We start from the raw sequence: 15108 nt of genomic DNA, 5'->3' as shown, positions 1-15108 counted from the left end.
ATTTGCTAGAGTGGTTCACGGAACTCAGGAAACATTTTACTCACTGGATTACTGGTTTATTATAAAAGAACAGAAGTCAGGAAGAGTCAGATGAAAGTGATGCAGAGGGTTAAGGTATGGGGAAAAGGGCATGGAGTTTCCATGCTTTCTCCAGGTGTGGCGCTCTCCCCAAATCTCCTGGTGCTCAGCCAACCAGAAGCTCTGTGACCTAGTCCTTTTGGGTTTTTATGGAGGTTTCATCACATGGGCAGGGCCAATTAAACCACTGCCAACTGGCTACCGATTCAGCATCCAGCCCCTCTCCTGTCCCCGGAAGTCAAGGTGGTGGGACTGAAAATAACTACCCTCTAAGTACAAGGTTTTCCTAGCAACCAGCCTCTATCCTTTGGTGGGGTCTAAAAGTCACCCAATTAACACAACAAAAGACATATTTATTGCTCTCATCACTTAGGAAATTCCAACGGTGTTAGGAGCTCTGCCAGAAGCAGGATGCAGACCAAAAATATATATTACTTATTATAAAGCACAATACATCGATGTGTCAGCGTCTCTACATGACCTTTAATCCTTGCAACCGCCTTGTGGGGAAGATGTTGACCACTTTGAGGATGACAAAACTGAGTCTCAGAGAAGCAATTTGCCCAAGGTTGTGGAGCTACTGATACCAAGCTGCCTTTCCAACACAGAGAGAGAACACAGAGCTATACGGCTGCAGACAGCCATGGTAAGCAACAGGCAGGGCCCAGAGGTTCCAGAACAGAGGTGAGAGAGGCCAGCAAGAATTACATTCTGTAGAGTGGAAAGGTGTCTGGGCTGGGAGTGAGAGCCCAGGTTTGGATCTTCCCACTTAGCAGCTTTGTGACCTTAGGTGAGCCACTTACTATCTCTGAGCACTATAACTGTGTGCAACGGAACTAACTGTACATGTGCCCCGACTGTTTCACAGGGTTCGTCCGGAACTCAAACGAGAGGATGTATGTAAGTGAATGTGCCATGTGAACTTGAAGAGCCGTGCAAACATCACCTGGAGTGGCTGTCAGCAGGCTTGCTATTCTCCTGTGGGTCTTGCGGGGCTGGTTACCCAGAAGGGGACTCTCCTCCCCCAGGTTTCCTCTGCAGCAAGGAAAGGCCTCAGCCCAGGAAGGGGCTGCGGTCTCCGGCACCATTCCACAAATACTCCTGGGATATTTGAAGAATGGAAAGCCCCACTTCACAGGCACCCACTATGTGTGAGACCAAGGACAGAGAGGAGGGAGGCCCCAGTCCAGTGCGGCTGAACCCTGGTCACAAGGAATGACACTGGGCCAGGCTGCGTGGGGGCTACAACTCAGGCCTGTGGCGGAAAGGCCACGGGGTCACGAGCTGACCCAGCACAGCCCTCAGGGACTGCAACCTGAGCACATTCCTTCTAAGTCTCAGTTCCTACATCTGTAAATAGACGAAGACCCCCACCTCATGGGGTATTTGGGGACCAGTGAGACTGGGCTCATGTGGCACAGTCTCTGGGAACAGAGAGGGATCAGCAGAGGACAGGGGCTGTGCCCATAACCTCAGGAGCCTGTCTATTCAGGATTCTGAGCCACATGGGGCTCCCTGGGCTTTGGGAACTATTTCTAAGTCACAGGCACTCCTGTCCACACCCCACTGTCCAGTCTGCATCCTGGAGAGTCAGACTGATGATCCTTAAAGTGAGATGGGGAAACTGAGGCAACGCCACGAAGGGGGGGACTGCTTTTTATGCTCTTTTTCCTGCTTCTATTCTTGCCAGGGCCTGCACCTGCCTTACACATGCCTCGTAGTACAAATAATGTAGCCCTCTTTGCAAGGGTCAAGGAGTTAACAACTTCTTTGAAGTCTTCCAGCATGACAGATAGCATCGAGGGAATGACCAGGTAAGAATGACCGGGTGAGGCTGTCCTGTGCATATTCCAGACACTGATGCTAGACATCTCGATGCCAAGACCCCCGACTCCAAGGAGTAAGTGACTTATGGAGGACACCTGGCTCCTTGTCCTTGCTCTGACCAGTTCCTGGGTATCTGAGAGGGCATGTACATCAGACCACAATCCTCAGTAAAAACCCCAGACCCCAAGCAAAGACAAGACTCCTTTTCCTTCCCAAGTCTCCCAGATGCTCTGTCTGTACCTATACTCGCCCTCAGTCTTCTGCTCTCACTTCCTCTTGGCTTGTGTTTGATTTCTACCCTGCATGAAGCCAAGGACCCTCTTGGCTGGTCCTGGGGCACCTCCCCTCCTCTGGGTCCTCAGACCCAGCCAGACTACATCACTAGGGAGCCAAGGCCTCAGATAGGTTTTCAGAATCAGGATACCCCATGAGGAGGGTGGAGGGTGGGTCAAGCATCAGGACTGAGGGGCACCAGCTCCTCCCTCAATCGCTGGCCCCTCAAACTGACCCCTGAGAGCCCTGAGCTGCATGGCTCCCTCCCCTGTTCCTATCTATACGCTATGGCCACCTTCCACAGCCATGAGTGGCAGGGAGGCTGGGCAAGTGCCTGGAAGAACAGGGTGCCTTTTCTGTTCCATGTCATTTTCCTATCCTAGGGTTTTCAAATACGATTCAGGTTTCGTGTGGCTCAAAGCCAAGGGATCCCAACCACACTGGTTTGGAGACAAATTGGTACAAGTGGTAATCTCTGCTGAGGAGATCAGGCTTGATGGAGAGGCCCGAGGTGACGGGAAGTAGAGGGTACCTGTTGCCTCTGAACCCTTGGTTGCAGCTGACTTCCTCAGACACCACCACTGGAGGTTAGCAGGGATTTTTTGGTGGCTCTCCCCGTGGCAGGGGCAGGGATGATATTGTCTCAGGGTGGACAGAGCAGGAAGAAGGGCAGGGAAGGGAAAGGGCCAAGGCCAAGGCATCTAACTAACCCCAGAGCAGCGGTTGTGCTGAGCAGTGTGACCCCTCTGGGTAACAGGGAACACAACTGATCGATGATGACCCATGGCTGGGGACTTGGCCAGCCTCACCCCCCCATACTTGGGCTGCACTTTCATGGGACTTCTCGAAGGGAGGAAGAGCCTCCTATTTCTACAGAGCTCTGTGGTTTTCAAAATTCTCTTGTAGCACGGAGAATATGGGCTTTGGAGCTGGTCGGCTCAGGGTCAACTCCTATCCCTCCCCATCCATCTCACAAGAGCTCTGTGAGTCCATCCCCATGGTGGGGAAGGAAGCGAGGCCCAGGGGTGGGGGAGGACTTGCTCAAGATCACAGGCAGGGGTGGTGTGGGGATGAGACCCAGGTTTTCTGACTCCCTCCCTGCTCAGGGCTCTGTCTTCTCCCCACACGGCACAGTCCACCCTCTGGAAGCCAACGCAGCTTGCCTGGGGCTGAGGCCTTGCACTTCGGACATGAGACCAGCCCCAGTGGCTGCCCCATCTCCCTGTTGCCCCTTGAGACCTGCAGCTGACCTCTGGCCCGTGGCTGGCACCCGGAAGGGGAGGGGGAGCGGAGGAGTGGCTGTGGAGCGGGACGAGGCTGAGGGGCCCCAGGGGTGGAAATGGCGAAACAACGGTCTCAGCTTTCTCGATGCTGAAAACTAGCACCTGCAAAAACCAGTCCAGCAGCTCAGAGTGCTGGGTGCTGTGCTAGGAGCTACAGGGCTGGTGTGAGTAGACTAGTCATCGTCCTTGGAGAATTTACTAGCAACTGTGGGAGCCAGCGGGGCTCACCTGGGCAAGAGAAGGGAAACATCAGACGAAACATGAGAGAGAGAGCCTGCAGGTGGCACCGTGGAGGCTGGGCGGACATGGGCAGCCCCAGGCAAATCCCCCTGAATCCCTGCTTCCTCACTCGTGACATGAGGGAGCGGGACTGGATGTTCTCTGAAGCCTTTTCCCACCTGAATGGTCCAGGGTCCTCCAAGGGCCAACTTACCTCTTCTCCCGTCAGGTAGAAGGCTGAGAGGAGTCCCCCGATGTACCGGATGTTCACCTCAAACAAGGATGCTTCTCCACTCTGCAGGGCAGCGGGAAAGGGGAGGGCAGGGGCGGGGGACACTTGTGAGGTGCCTGCAGGGCTCCCAGGGACAGCCAGGTCCTCGAGACAGGTCACTCTGGCCGCAGCCCCCCACCCCCCGTTGATCTGGCCATACTTGTGCTGGGCTCCGGGGCCTCGCTGGGTGGTGGTTTTCGGAGCAAAAGTTGAGAGGCATCGACACCTGCTTGGCAGGCTACCACAGCTCGTTGACAGCATTGCAAATAAACACCAGGTTTGGCTTTCTTCCCCAGCCCTTGCCGGAGGCCATCAGAGCAAAGTTCTGCCTGGCTGTTCTCCAAGGAGCTGGAGAACTTGGTGGGGAGCTGTGGGCTGAAGATTAGCCTGAGGGGAGGCAGATTCTCTAGTCCAGCCACCGCCCCTTCTTGAGGGAACTCCTGGCCTAGCTGGACGGTAGGGCGGCCATTCCTTGGGGCGGCAGGAAGGCAGGGGAGGGGAAGGTTCTCCCAGGAGGTTTTGGGGCAAATGGGACAAAGCCGAGGCTGAGAGGGAGGGGTGCCAGAAAGGTACTTGTAGGTAATCAGCAATCCTCAGCCTCAGCTCTGTAGCCCTCAGGGCATGTCCACACTTGCCTCAATCATTGTTTTCTTTCTTAGGTCTGGATTGCGAATCAGGGGTGTTGGGGCACCATGCCAAGGACGAGATCTAGGTTAAAATCCCACCTCGGCCTCTTACTTGGCTTTGGGACTTCAGGCAAGATATTTAGCTTTTCTCTGCCCGAGGCTCTTCATCCTGAGCAGGTGGCAACGGGGTGCTGAGTGGTACAGACAAGACGTCCGCCCGGTGCACACACGGTGCCTGGCGTGGCTCCCTAAAGGGGTCTGCTATTACCATCCCTGCCCCCCCAGCGCTCCCCACATCACTGTCCTTTATTGCCGACAACAACGATGACTGTCCCTTTATCTGGGAGAGCTTTTCCACTGACACAGCACCTGAAAAGCTCTTCTCTCTTTCAGCCTTACAGGGCTCCGCGAGGTTTCCGTTCCCGTTTTCCAGGTGAGAAAGCCAAGGCTCAGAGAGGGGATGTGACCCCATCTTGCTTTCTTCCAAGGACCCTCCTTAACCTGCCCCCGCCTGTTTGAATGTCCCCAGGCTCCCCGAACCTGCCAGCACCTGGCACCATAGGCAGCTGCCTGATGCCCATTCTCTATCCACTATCTGCACAGGGACAAGGTGGGCCTATGAAGATACCCCTTCCTTCTCCCACCTTCTCCCATTCCATACAGTGGGAAATGGGAGGATTCTGACCTTCTCACGCAGACTACCAGAAGGCATAACATGCCTCAAAATAACCTTGATGATGACGAGAAGGAGGAGGACACTCCCTCACATCCATATCAGACTTGACTGTGTTATAATGCTTGTTGTAACCCTCCATGGTAGTTAACTCTCACAACAAGCCCGTGAACTAGTCATTGTCATTGTTACCATCATCCGGATGGCTGCTCAGCCTCTCACCTATCTCTAGAGGGCGGCATGGAGTGAGCTGGGGGCTCCAGGGTAGAGCGGCTCAGAGCAGATATACCACTTCTCCCCTCCTGTTGCTACTGTTCTGTGTGACAGATTCAACCCTAGAAGGGACTTCCTGGGTGCCTGCCACCTCCCACGGAGGGGAAGGAAGGGTCGTTGGCTGTCTTCCCTCCCAGGGGACAACAGGCTGGTAAATACTCCTGGGTCGGCCAGAGCTCAACGCCACCTTGAGGCTGGTCTTAGGAGAGGGGGCTCAGCAGAGAGGGCAGAGCCCCAGTTCCAGGACTGCTCTGCTGTGCAGCTTGGGGCCAGAGTCTCTGGGTCTCAGAAGTGACCGGGTGGAGCTGGCCACTGCCCTTCCGGACCCCTTTTGGCTCCAACACCCCAAGGGTGTCCGACTCACCACGTTCAGGTGGAAGTTCTCTTCAACCCAAGCCTTGGCCTCCTGGAATTCGTCCTGCAGCTCCATGAGGTAGAGGGTGTCTAGGGAGTCAATGATGGTTGCCCCGCTGAGGCCTCCTGTAGGCACAGAGATCGGAGGCATGACCCAGGCTCATTCCTGTCCTTTCCATCCCCAGCCGCACAAGCTACCATTCTCCACGCCCCCTCTAAACGCCTAGGCAGGTTCCGAGGCCAAGGCTGGCCCAGGCACGATCCAGGGAGGCTCCAATACCACCAGCCTTTGAAGGGGAGTCCAGGAGCAAGCGTCCCCCCTCCGCCCACCCCAGCCTGCTTCCTCCTCGGGGCAGTGGCCGGGGGCCAGCCGCCTGGGACACCAAGTTCACAGGCCGAACCACTTCCCAGACCTCAATCCACCCATATCCGCCAGCAAGCCCACCATCAGTGCCAGTCAGGCACCCACCACTTCTCTGTGACAAGTGGGGAGACGGTGAACTGGCATTTCATTTACAAAACCTTAATATGCCAGTCCTCTGACTTTTCAATTCTATTCCTTGTTTTATTCTAAGGAAAGAAAAAAAAGTGTTCACAGATATTTATCTGGGAAGGTATTTATTGTTGCAGTACCATATACAATGGGGAAAAGTTGGGAAAAAACTCCAAATCCAACAATAGGGGATTAGTTATATAAATTGTGGCTCAAACATAAAATAGAACTATGGAGCCATTCATGCAGGTGAGGTAGGCCTGTGTTTATTGGGGAGATGTCCATGGGATCTGTTAAGTTAAAAAATGTAGGTTGCAAAAAAAAAAAAAAAACAAAAAACCAAACACAATATAATTTCTTTATTGTATGCCAAATGTGGATGAGCTTACACAGAACTAAGTCTGGCAAGATGTGATTCAACAGTTACCTCCCGAATGCTGGGATTACAGGTGCCTTTTGACTTCTTCGGCTCATGGATTATTTTTATAACCAGAAACCTACTTCCATTTGGGAAAAAAAAGGGGGGGGATGTTTGGGCAAAGAAACCAAACAAATGCACAAACCAAAGGTTCTGTGGCCACTCTAGGATGGTCAGTCCAGAAAGCGCAAGTTCTGAGGCCTGGCCCCTGCTACTGGGCCTTAGATTCTTATCCTGGGGAGTAAGGGCTGAGATAATGGTGCAAAATATCGCAGCTCTCCAGACCACGGGCTGGGCAGGAGAGTGATGTGGAAGGCCTCCCCACGTGGCACAACCAGAGCCTGAGTGTAGAGTCCCATGAAGGAAGAAAGGAGGGAGAAAGCGATGTGCCTGGGGCCATCTGGAGGGCTTCCTGTAAGAGACAGCTGCCTCCTTTAAAGTAAAGTAGCAGCAAATCCTTTAGATACTGGCATGTAGCTCAGGAGGACTGACAGTTCCACCTTGAAGAGGCTCAGTGAGGACCGCAGGCTCCACCTCCCCACTGGAGGAGCTTTGGAGCGCACAGGGCTGAGCCCCACTTGAGTCTGAAGCACGAGTTCGGGCTTTGCGGGCACACCTGCATTCAGAGTCAGCCTCTAATCTCCTTAATTAGTGCTTCTCTAACTACTCACTTGTGTTGATTTTGCAGGCAGAGACTCCTGAAACTCAAACCACCACCTTCCTAGGCCTGGAAAAGGATGAGAGGGAGATCAGGAGAAACTGGGAGAAGGGTAAAGCTGGAGGCTTTAGAATCTGCTTCCAGAAGCAAGGGCTCCCCAATCCAGAGTCAGGCATCCCAAGATGGTTTTGGTATTGGGGATGAAGTGAATTTCTAGAACGTCAACTCCTCCTACACTGAAGGATTGGTAGGAAATATCCAAGCCAAACAAAGTTGATCTTTCCTGGTTTATGCTGGCTACTTCCCTTGTGGTTGTCAATGGCCAAACCCGGTTCACAGGGACGCTTTACCGTCAGATGAAGAGGCAGTGGGGCATGGGAACGCCCACGGGCCCCAGATGCACAGATGCTGAGACGCGCCCGGCCACGGAGCACCAGCTGGTGTCCATCCTCTTGGCTCTGAAGCTACGGCCCCCTCCTGTTACACCACAGGGCCTCACACCGGATTTTTTAAGGGCCAGAAGGGGTTTTTAAGATCCCACTGCCCCGCCCCTAAATTTCATAGAGGGCCCCCAGAGAGGGGTTGGGACATACCCAGGATTAGATCAAAGGCAGAGCGGAACCCAACTTCTCTCAATTCCTTGTGAAAACAGTTGGATCTGATTGATAACCCTGCCCTATCCCTCCAAGGGACAGGAGGCCGCTCTGACCAGGGAGGGCTTGAAGAGAAGCCCAAGGCCAAGGGGACGAGACCCAGGGTGTCTGATTTCTGAATCCTGCCCTGAGCTGCCCAGTGTTTTTACCCCAGGGGCCTTCCTTCCCTGGGCTGAGCCTGAGCTCAGTAGCCCAAGGGTCTAGGCTGGGCCAGAAGGGCAGCCAGGGCTCCTCGTGACCAGCTCTCCTTCCCAAATGCTCCGGAGGCCCCAGCTGAGAAGGTAGCTCACTAAGGGAGCTTTTGGCAAAGTTCTGCCCGGCTCTCAGGTTCCTGTATCCTTCCTTGGTTGACCTCTCACCCGGGCCCCCACCTACCACACAGCCGGGCTGCGGGCCAGCAAGGCACTTATTGGAAAGCCTTTCATTCCTGGCCAGAGGTTACCCAGCGGCCAGGCTGGGCCAGAGAGAAGGCCCAATCCCGAATTCAACTCTATCTGTACCTGCAGCCGGCCTGGGGCAGCTCCCCAGGGGGAAACACACAACCCTACTCAGAGAATAGGCACTCGATTTAGACGCACAGAGCCGAAGGGGGACAAAAAGGCAGGCAGCCAGCTTGAAAGTTCCACTGGCCTTGGCCCTGAGGCAGGTTCCAGGTTGGCTCACTCTCCCACTTCTAGCTCTGAATGCTCATTGTGCACAAAGGACACCTCCCCCTCCCCTCCCCCCACCCCCCCCCCCCCCACCCGCCAGGCAGGAGGCAGTGAGGTGTGTTAAAAGAACACAGCCCTTGGGTTCAAACCCCAGCTTGGGGCCAGCCACACATCTGTTCCAAATATCAAAGTCCTCCTCTGTAAAGTGAGGTAAGGCCACTGGGCTAGATACTGGGGAGCCACTGCAGGTTCCTGAGCTGAGATAAATGCATCATATAAGTGCCTGGCCTTTCTCATAAAGACACCTGTGTATGCCTGGGACAGAGTTAAGTGCTTGACAAATTAGTTCATTGTTCTTATTTCCTGGGTCCCGTAGCTCATCCTGAAACACTGGCCTGGTCAGGGAGATGTGGGTTCAAATCCTGGTTCCATCACATACTATCTGTGTGCCAAGGCAAGTCACTGTACCTTTCTGAGTCTTGTGTCCTTCATCTTCAAAATGGGGACGACAGTAGGACCTACTTCCTAAGGATGCCGGGAGGGCTAAACGGGGCAGTGGATGGAAAGGTGCTGGCACAGTGTTAGGTACATGTGAGCTTCACCCAACACACAGAAGCGTGGCCCTCCTTGCCCTCAACTGGCCCTGGGCAGCCCCTCCACAGTCTTCTGGGGTCACCGAGGCCTTGTGGTGCTCCTGCGTTACCAGCCCCTCCCTGCCCCACAGGGCAGTGCGGCATGAGGCTGCAGCTTACAAAACCTTTGGCCCAACTTAAAGGAAAAGTGTCACATCGGTCCTACCTGTGTCTGCTGCTGGGGCATTAACATCCCCATCCGGGTGGGCACCTGCCTCTGAAAGGGTCTTCCTACCTCCAGGACCCCTCCCCTTCCCCTCAAATTCACCTTGTACATTGTTGCCTGACCTGTCTTCCTAAAACGAGACCCAGCTGTGTCCCTCCTCAGCTCAGGAAGCTGCAACGGCTTCCCAGTGCCCGTGCAATAAGGTTGGGGTGCGGGGGGGGGGGGGGGTCGAAACCTTTTGGGTCTGACTCCAAAGGATCCGGCTCATCTCCTCTCCCATCAAGCGCTGCTTCCTGGACACGTGCTGCACACTCCTGCCTCCATACCTTGGCACGCGTGCTCTTCTCTGCCAGGAAGCCGTTCTGTGCATCTGGCCACACTCAAAGCCCACACGCTCTCCAAGCTCTACCTCCCACTGGCAGCCTTCCCTGATTCCATCCAGCCAGGCTCCTCCTGCGGAGACAGCTTCCACTCGTGTGTCTACCACCCTTGTGCTGAACCTTGGGGCTCTGCTCACCTTCTAACTGACTGCGAGCTCCTTGGGGTCAAGGGTTCCCGCTGCCTCTCTGCACCAACTCTGCACCTTGTCTCCAAGCGGCCCCAAAGGTCAGAGTCCCCAACCCAAGCAGGCCTCCCACCATTCCCTGTGGCCTCTTTAGATGTCCCTACCTCTGTGACTCTTCCGCAGACTGCTAGGAACGGCCTCCCCACCCCACCTTCGCCTGGAGAGATCCAGAGCCCACCCTCAGGAAGCCACTGTGAACGTCATTCCATGGTCTACGTGAGGTCCTGCCCTCCCTGGACCCTCCTCCCCTGAGAAAACCTTCAGCAGCTCCTTCAGGCCCACACTGTCTGCCCCCATTCTGTGCACCCCCATCTCCACCACAAGAGCTGCCCCACTCTCGGTGCACCACAAAGAATTGCTAAGCTATGTGTCTCTGCCCTTCCGGAAGAGCAGGGCTCCGGGGTGCAGAAGACTCATCTCCGGCTCAAGAAATAGCTTCCCAGTGGAAGTGGGAAAGGCAGCGAGCCAGGACGGTCCATCTCTGACGGATGCACTTACTCTCCCTGGCATCGTGCTTGCTCTGAGCGGACCGTGGCCTTCGGGACGCCACTCTTTTTCTAACCCTGTATCTGCACTTTCCCAGTCTCCTCTGCTGGTTCCTCCTCTTCGCCAGACCACTATGGATGGGCTCCGTCATCACTGGGCCTTTTCTCTTCTCTGCCCTCCCTCATTCCCTTAGTTCAATAACCACCTACATGCTGAGGACTCCCCAGTGTCAACTCCCAGCCAGGACCTTGTCCTCACCCCCGGGAGACCATAGGCGTCTCATCTTTAACCTACTCCTCAACCACAGTGGTTAACGCCAAGCCCCTCCTCCCAAGAGCAGCGCCCCAGCCCTTGATTCTGCATCTCTCTTCTCTCCACCCTATCCCGCAGCAAATCCTGGTGGCTCTCTGCACCATTTCCAGACTCCACCTACTTCTCACCTCCTCTGTGCTGCCCCCTGGGTCCAGCCACCTTCTTCTCTCTCTTGGATTTATTCCAAGAGCCTTCTAACTGGCCCCTGGGCTTCTACCCTTGCGTCCCCCACCCCCACACCTCCACCCATCTATCCTCAACGTGGCGGCCAGAAAGATCCTTTGAAAATGCCAGTCCTTCTGTGCTACTCTTCTGCTCACAACCCTCCCATGGCTCCCATTGGACTCTGAGGCCCTGTGATCTGGCCCTGGCTTCCTCTTGGCCTCATCGCCCACTCCCCCTCCCTATTTCTCTCACTCCACCCCTATCGCATGTTGTTCTTGCAGCCCTCCGAGCCTGCTCCCTGTTAGGCCTTGGCAGTTTCCATCACACTGCCACAACAACAACACCTCTGTCGCTTTTCCCTTGCCTCTCTATTCTTCCTCAGCACCTTTATCCCAGAGACGTCATGTGTGGATCTGCTTCCCCGTTTACTATCTTCTCATAAGGGAACATAGGAGGGGAGAGCCCTGTTCTGTTCACTGCTGTCCTCCACTGCCCAGGACACTTTCCAACCCATCACAGGTGCCTGCTAAGTATTTGAGAATAAAAGGCCCATCACTCTGGGTGGGGAGGGTCTGCAGGGGCTGTGGCTCATTCACATTTTGCAGTGCCTGGCTCTGGTCTGGCACCCAGAGGTAAAGGTAAATGTGTTGGGTTGAACAGACTGAGCCCACCATGCAGGTGTCTGTGGTGACCACGCCCGGGGCAGGTTAGCTATCTATTCCAGGGGCGGGTGCCAAGAGACAGAGGAGACCCCACCACCAGCCTGTGGCCAGATCAGTCAGGGTGGCTGTGTGTGTCCACACCATTGTCCTGTGCGAAGCTATTTGTTGTGCGTGGGTCAGTTTCTGTAAGGGACTGGCCCCCGGCTCCTGTCACCTCCTCCCTCCCCCACCCCCCAGGGCTGCCTGGGCAGGAACCCTGGGCTGCTAGACAGGGTTTGTATCCCCTCTCCTGACTCTGCTGTCTTAATGACCACGAGGTTTTTATGCGATGTTGTATTAGCAAAGGGAAATGGGTCAGGCCGGGCAACATAAGCTCCAGGAAGAACACTCAGAAGGAAAAAAAATCACCCAAAGCATAGCCTATTACTGCACTATCCCCAGAGCCATACTCTAATGGTTGCATTTAATTTGATGACATAATCCACAGAGACTTTTCTTAATCTGTAAAGAAACAACACAAGTGTTTCTCTCTCAGCTTCCAAGCTTTCTCAGTTTCTCAGTGTGGCCGTCCGGCAGGTTGTATTTCCCAAACACGGCTGCCTCAGTGCACCCCACCCCATGAGAAGGACTCCTCCCAAGGATCCTCCCCTTGAATCTGGGTCGACCTCTGTGACTACCGGGAGCAAAAGAATAAAGCAGAAGGGGCGATGTGCTAGTTTCTAGGCCCAGACCTTAAGAAACTGGCAGTTTCCACTTCCCGTCTCCTGGAACGCTGGTGCTTAGAACAAGCCACCATACTGTGAGGAAGGACAATGGAGCCCACAAGGAGAGAACGCACGGGGAGGCCATGTGTATGCTTTCTGAGTGACAGCCCCTTCTGAACTGCCAGCACCAATCCCACACGCGTGGGCTCCACCTGTCAAGTTACCCTTCAAGCCTTTCCAGCTGAGGGCGCATACACAGTGGTAAAGAGATAAGCTGTACCCACTGTGCCCTTTATGAATTCCTGACCCACTGAATCTGTGAGCATAATAAAAGAATTGTCCTAAGCCACCAAATTTTGGAGTAATTTGTTATACAGCAGTAGCGACTGGAACGTTCTGCTTTGTGGGTGTCGGGGATGATGGAAATGATATCCCCGCTACCCCAAAGTGCATGGTTTAAAATCACAGCATCTTGGATGGTGACGTCTTCTGGCTGCATGAAATCCTTTTAGGGATTAGGACCTCTGCATTTCTGTCAGGTCTGGGAGGGTTCTTTTTCCTTCAGGAATAATACTTTTCTTGAATCTTCCCATGATGGCTATTTCCTGGATCACATAAAATTGTGTTCAGAGGATGTGTGTTTCCAGGCAGAGGTTTCCTTGGAGCCTCTGGAAGGACTAAAGATATTTTTTAGGAACTATTCCTGGCACTCAACAGGATGCTCTTGCTAGGAGTGAATCAATAAAAGATGATCAGATCTGATGATGCCACTGCCTTTCTTAGGCCCTCGATGCCCTAATCACATTCAAAGTCCCTGGGCACAGTGCACTGGGTGCTTGTGGTCCAGGCCTTGGCAGCCTCACCAGCCTCTCTGCTGCTCTCTGGGCACGTGATGCTCTACCCACATGATGTCATCAGGAGCTCCCCGAAGGCCACGGGGTTTCTGCTGACATGGGTCCCTATGCCCGGGATACCTTCCTTTTCCGAGTTGGCCTGGTGAACACCTCCTCTCTGTCCTGGCCTTGGCTGGAGCGTGGAGTCTTCTCTCAGGAATTCCTGAGCCACCAAGCAGACCTGCCCACTCCCTCCTGTGCAAGCCTGCCCCACTTTGCCGCAGGCCCCTTGGTCACGGCACTGCTCGCACCACATCGTACGTGCCTGTGAATCCCAGGGGGCACTGGCTGGATCTGACTCTTCCCAGTGGCCCGGGCATCCATCCCCAGGCCAGGCGCAGAGAAGGCGAGAGCAGACGGCTGTTGAATGAATGCACGGCTAGTGGAAACACTGACAGCGCCTTCCTGGAGATCCTCAGACACTTTAAAAGGGCTCTTGGCCTCGGAGAAAACACACCATACACAGCAGTGGCCAGCTATTCAAGGAAAACACTGTCGCAGGGACAAAATGGGGACATGCAGACATCACGGCCCTGGTGGAACTAATGGCTTCCTCCAGCCTTCCCAAACAGACGTCACGCTTTGCTGCCGTAACAGGCCGGAGGACGTTTGCTGTGGCCGACTGCTGAATGAGGGTCAATGTGACGGATGACCAGACATGGTTCACTGAACTAGTCTACTGGACAGGGCTCCTCACTGGAAAACAGGGTTTGTTTTAAAGACGTTAATGTCGTATTAGTTTGTTTTTAAGTAAGAGCTGAGGGTGCTGCCCGATCGGGAAACTTGTCTTTTAAAACTCCCTCTGACAGTGCTGAGGGTCGAGTTTGGAGCTGCTTTTATCTCAGGACATCTCGAAGAGAAGAAAAGGCAGACAGAGGAATTGGAGCCCAGGATGCTACAGTGGTGTCTCCAAAGTCACACAGTGGCTCAGTAGCTCAGGGCAGAGCTGTGACCAGGTACCACCTTCCAGACCATACACCCTTGTAGGCTCTGTTCGAATCCTAGCTTAGTTCCTTCCCAGCTGTGGGATCCTGGGCAACTAACTTGACCTCAGGAAAATGGGAATAAGGTCTCCTTCTTAGAAGGGTGTGGCCAGTTCAGAGAAATGCACACAAAGAGCATTCAGCAGGCATTCAATCCAAGAGAATTTTATATACCCAGCGCACCACACCTAGGCGCTCAGTGCGTGGGCCTGCTATCGTAAGGCTCAGTTCCAGCAGAGGAAGCCATCTCGGGGCTGGCAAAGCTAGGATCCCTTGCAGATCCTTGACCTCCTTGGCCCAGCAGGAAAGACTAGCATGGCTTTCATGCCAGGCAGGGAGGAGGCATGAGCCCTCAGGAAGGCAGGATAGGAGCTGGGCAGGCACTGCGGCATTTTCAACACACTTAATGCTCACTGGCGGGAAAGGAAAAGACGGAGCCTTCTGCTGCTCACCCCGAGAGACATTAAAGTCCAGCCGCAGCTCTGGGCAGCTGCTGAGTCCCTCCATACACACTGGCTTCTACCTGGCTTTCACCTGTTAAGTTAGAAGATTGCTCTGTACCCTCCCTTCACCTCCATGGGAGAAGCAAACATCCCCGGCCCATCAACCTTGGTCTTGCCCATGTAATTTGCTTTGGCGTCATGGTGAGTGGGGAATTAAACTGTGCCCTTGACTTTAGGCTCGGCTGTGAGACTTGTCAATGGGATTAGTGAACATGACTTGAATAGAAGTTTGAAATAAGCTTGCATGGTTGGGCCTGCCCTCTTGCACTCCTACCTTTCACAGTGAGA

The 15108-nt window shown here is 54.3% G+C and overlaps 1 protein-coding gene and 1 long non-coding RNA gene across 5 annotated transcripts in view; one reads left to right on the top strand and one right to left on the bottom strand.

The window, feature by feature from the left end:
* MAN1C1 (mannosidase alpha class 1C member 1) overlaps positions 1 to 15108 on the bottom strand; it is a 141014-nt gene that overhangs the window by 28534 nt on the left and 97372 nt on the right. For all 4 annotated transcript variants that reach the window (XM_042953301.1, XM_042953303.1, XM_042953305.1 and 1 more), the window contains exons 3-4: positions 5888 to 6003; positions 3895 to 3975 (exon numbers count right to left, since the gene is read on the bottom strand). In XM_042953301.1, coding sequence (XP_042809235.1) covers positions 3895 to 3975; positions 5888 to 6003 — 197 coding nt within the window. The remainder of the gene's footprint in view (positions 1 to 3894; positions 3976 to 5887; positions 6004 to 15108) is intronic.
* LOC122228314 lies at positions 441 to 4398 on the top strand. The gene is made up of 3 exons (XR_006206522.1): positions 441 to 1892; positions 2562 to 2765; positions 4248 to 4398. It is a non-coding gene; the product is annotated as an uncharacterized LOC122228314 (long non-coding RNA).

The sequence above is a fragment of the Panthera leo genome, chromosome C1 (genome assembly GCF_018350215.1).
Source record: "Panthera leo isolate Ple1 chromosome C1, P.leo_Ple1_pat1.1, whole genome shotgun sequence".
Lineage (NCBI taxonomy): Eukaryota > Metazoa > Chordata > Mammalia > Carnivora > Felidae > Panthera > Panthera leo.
Note: the sequence above shows the minus strand (reverse complement) of the source record. Positions and strands in the feature narration are given on the sequence as shown.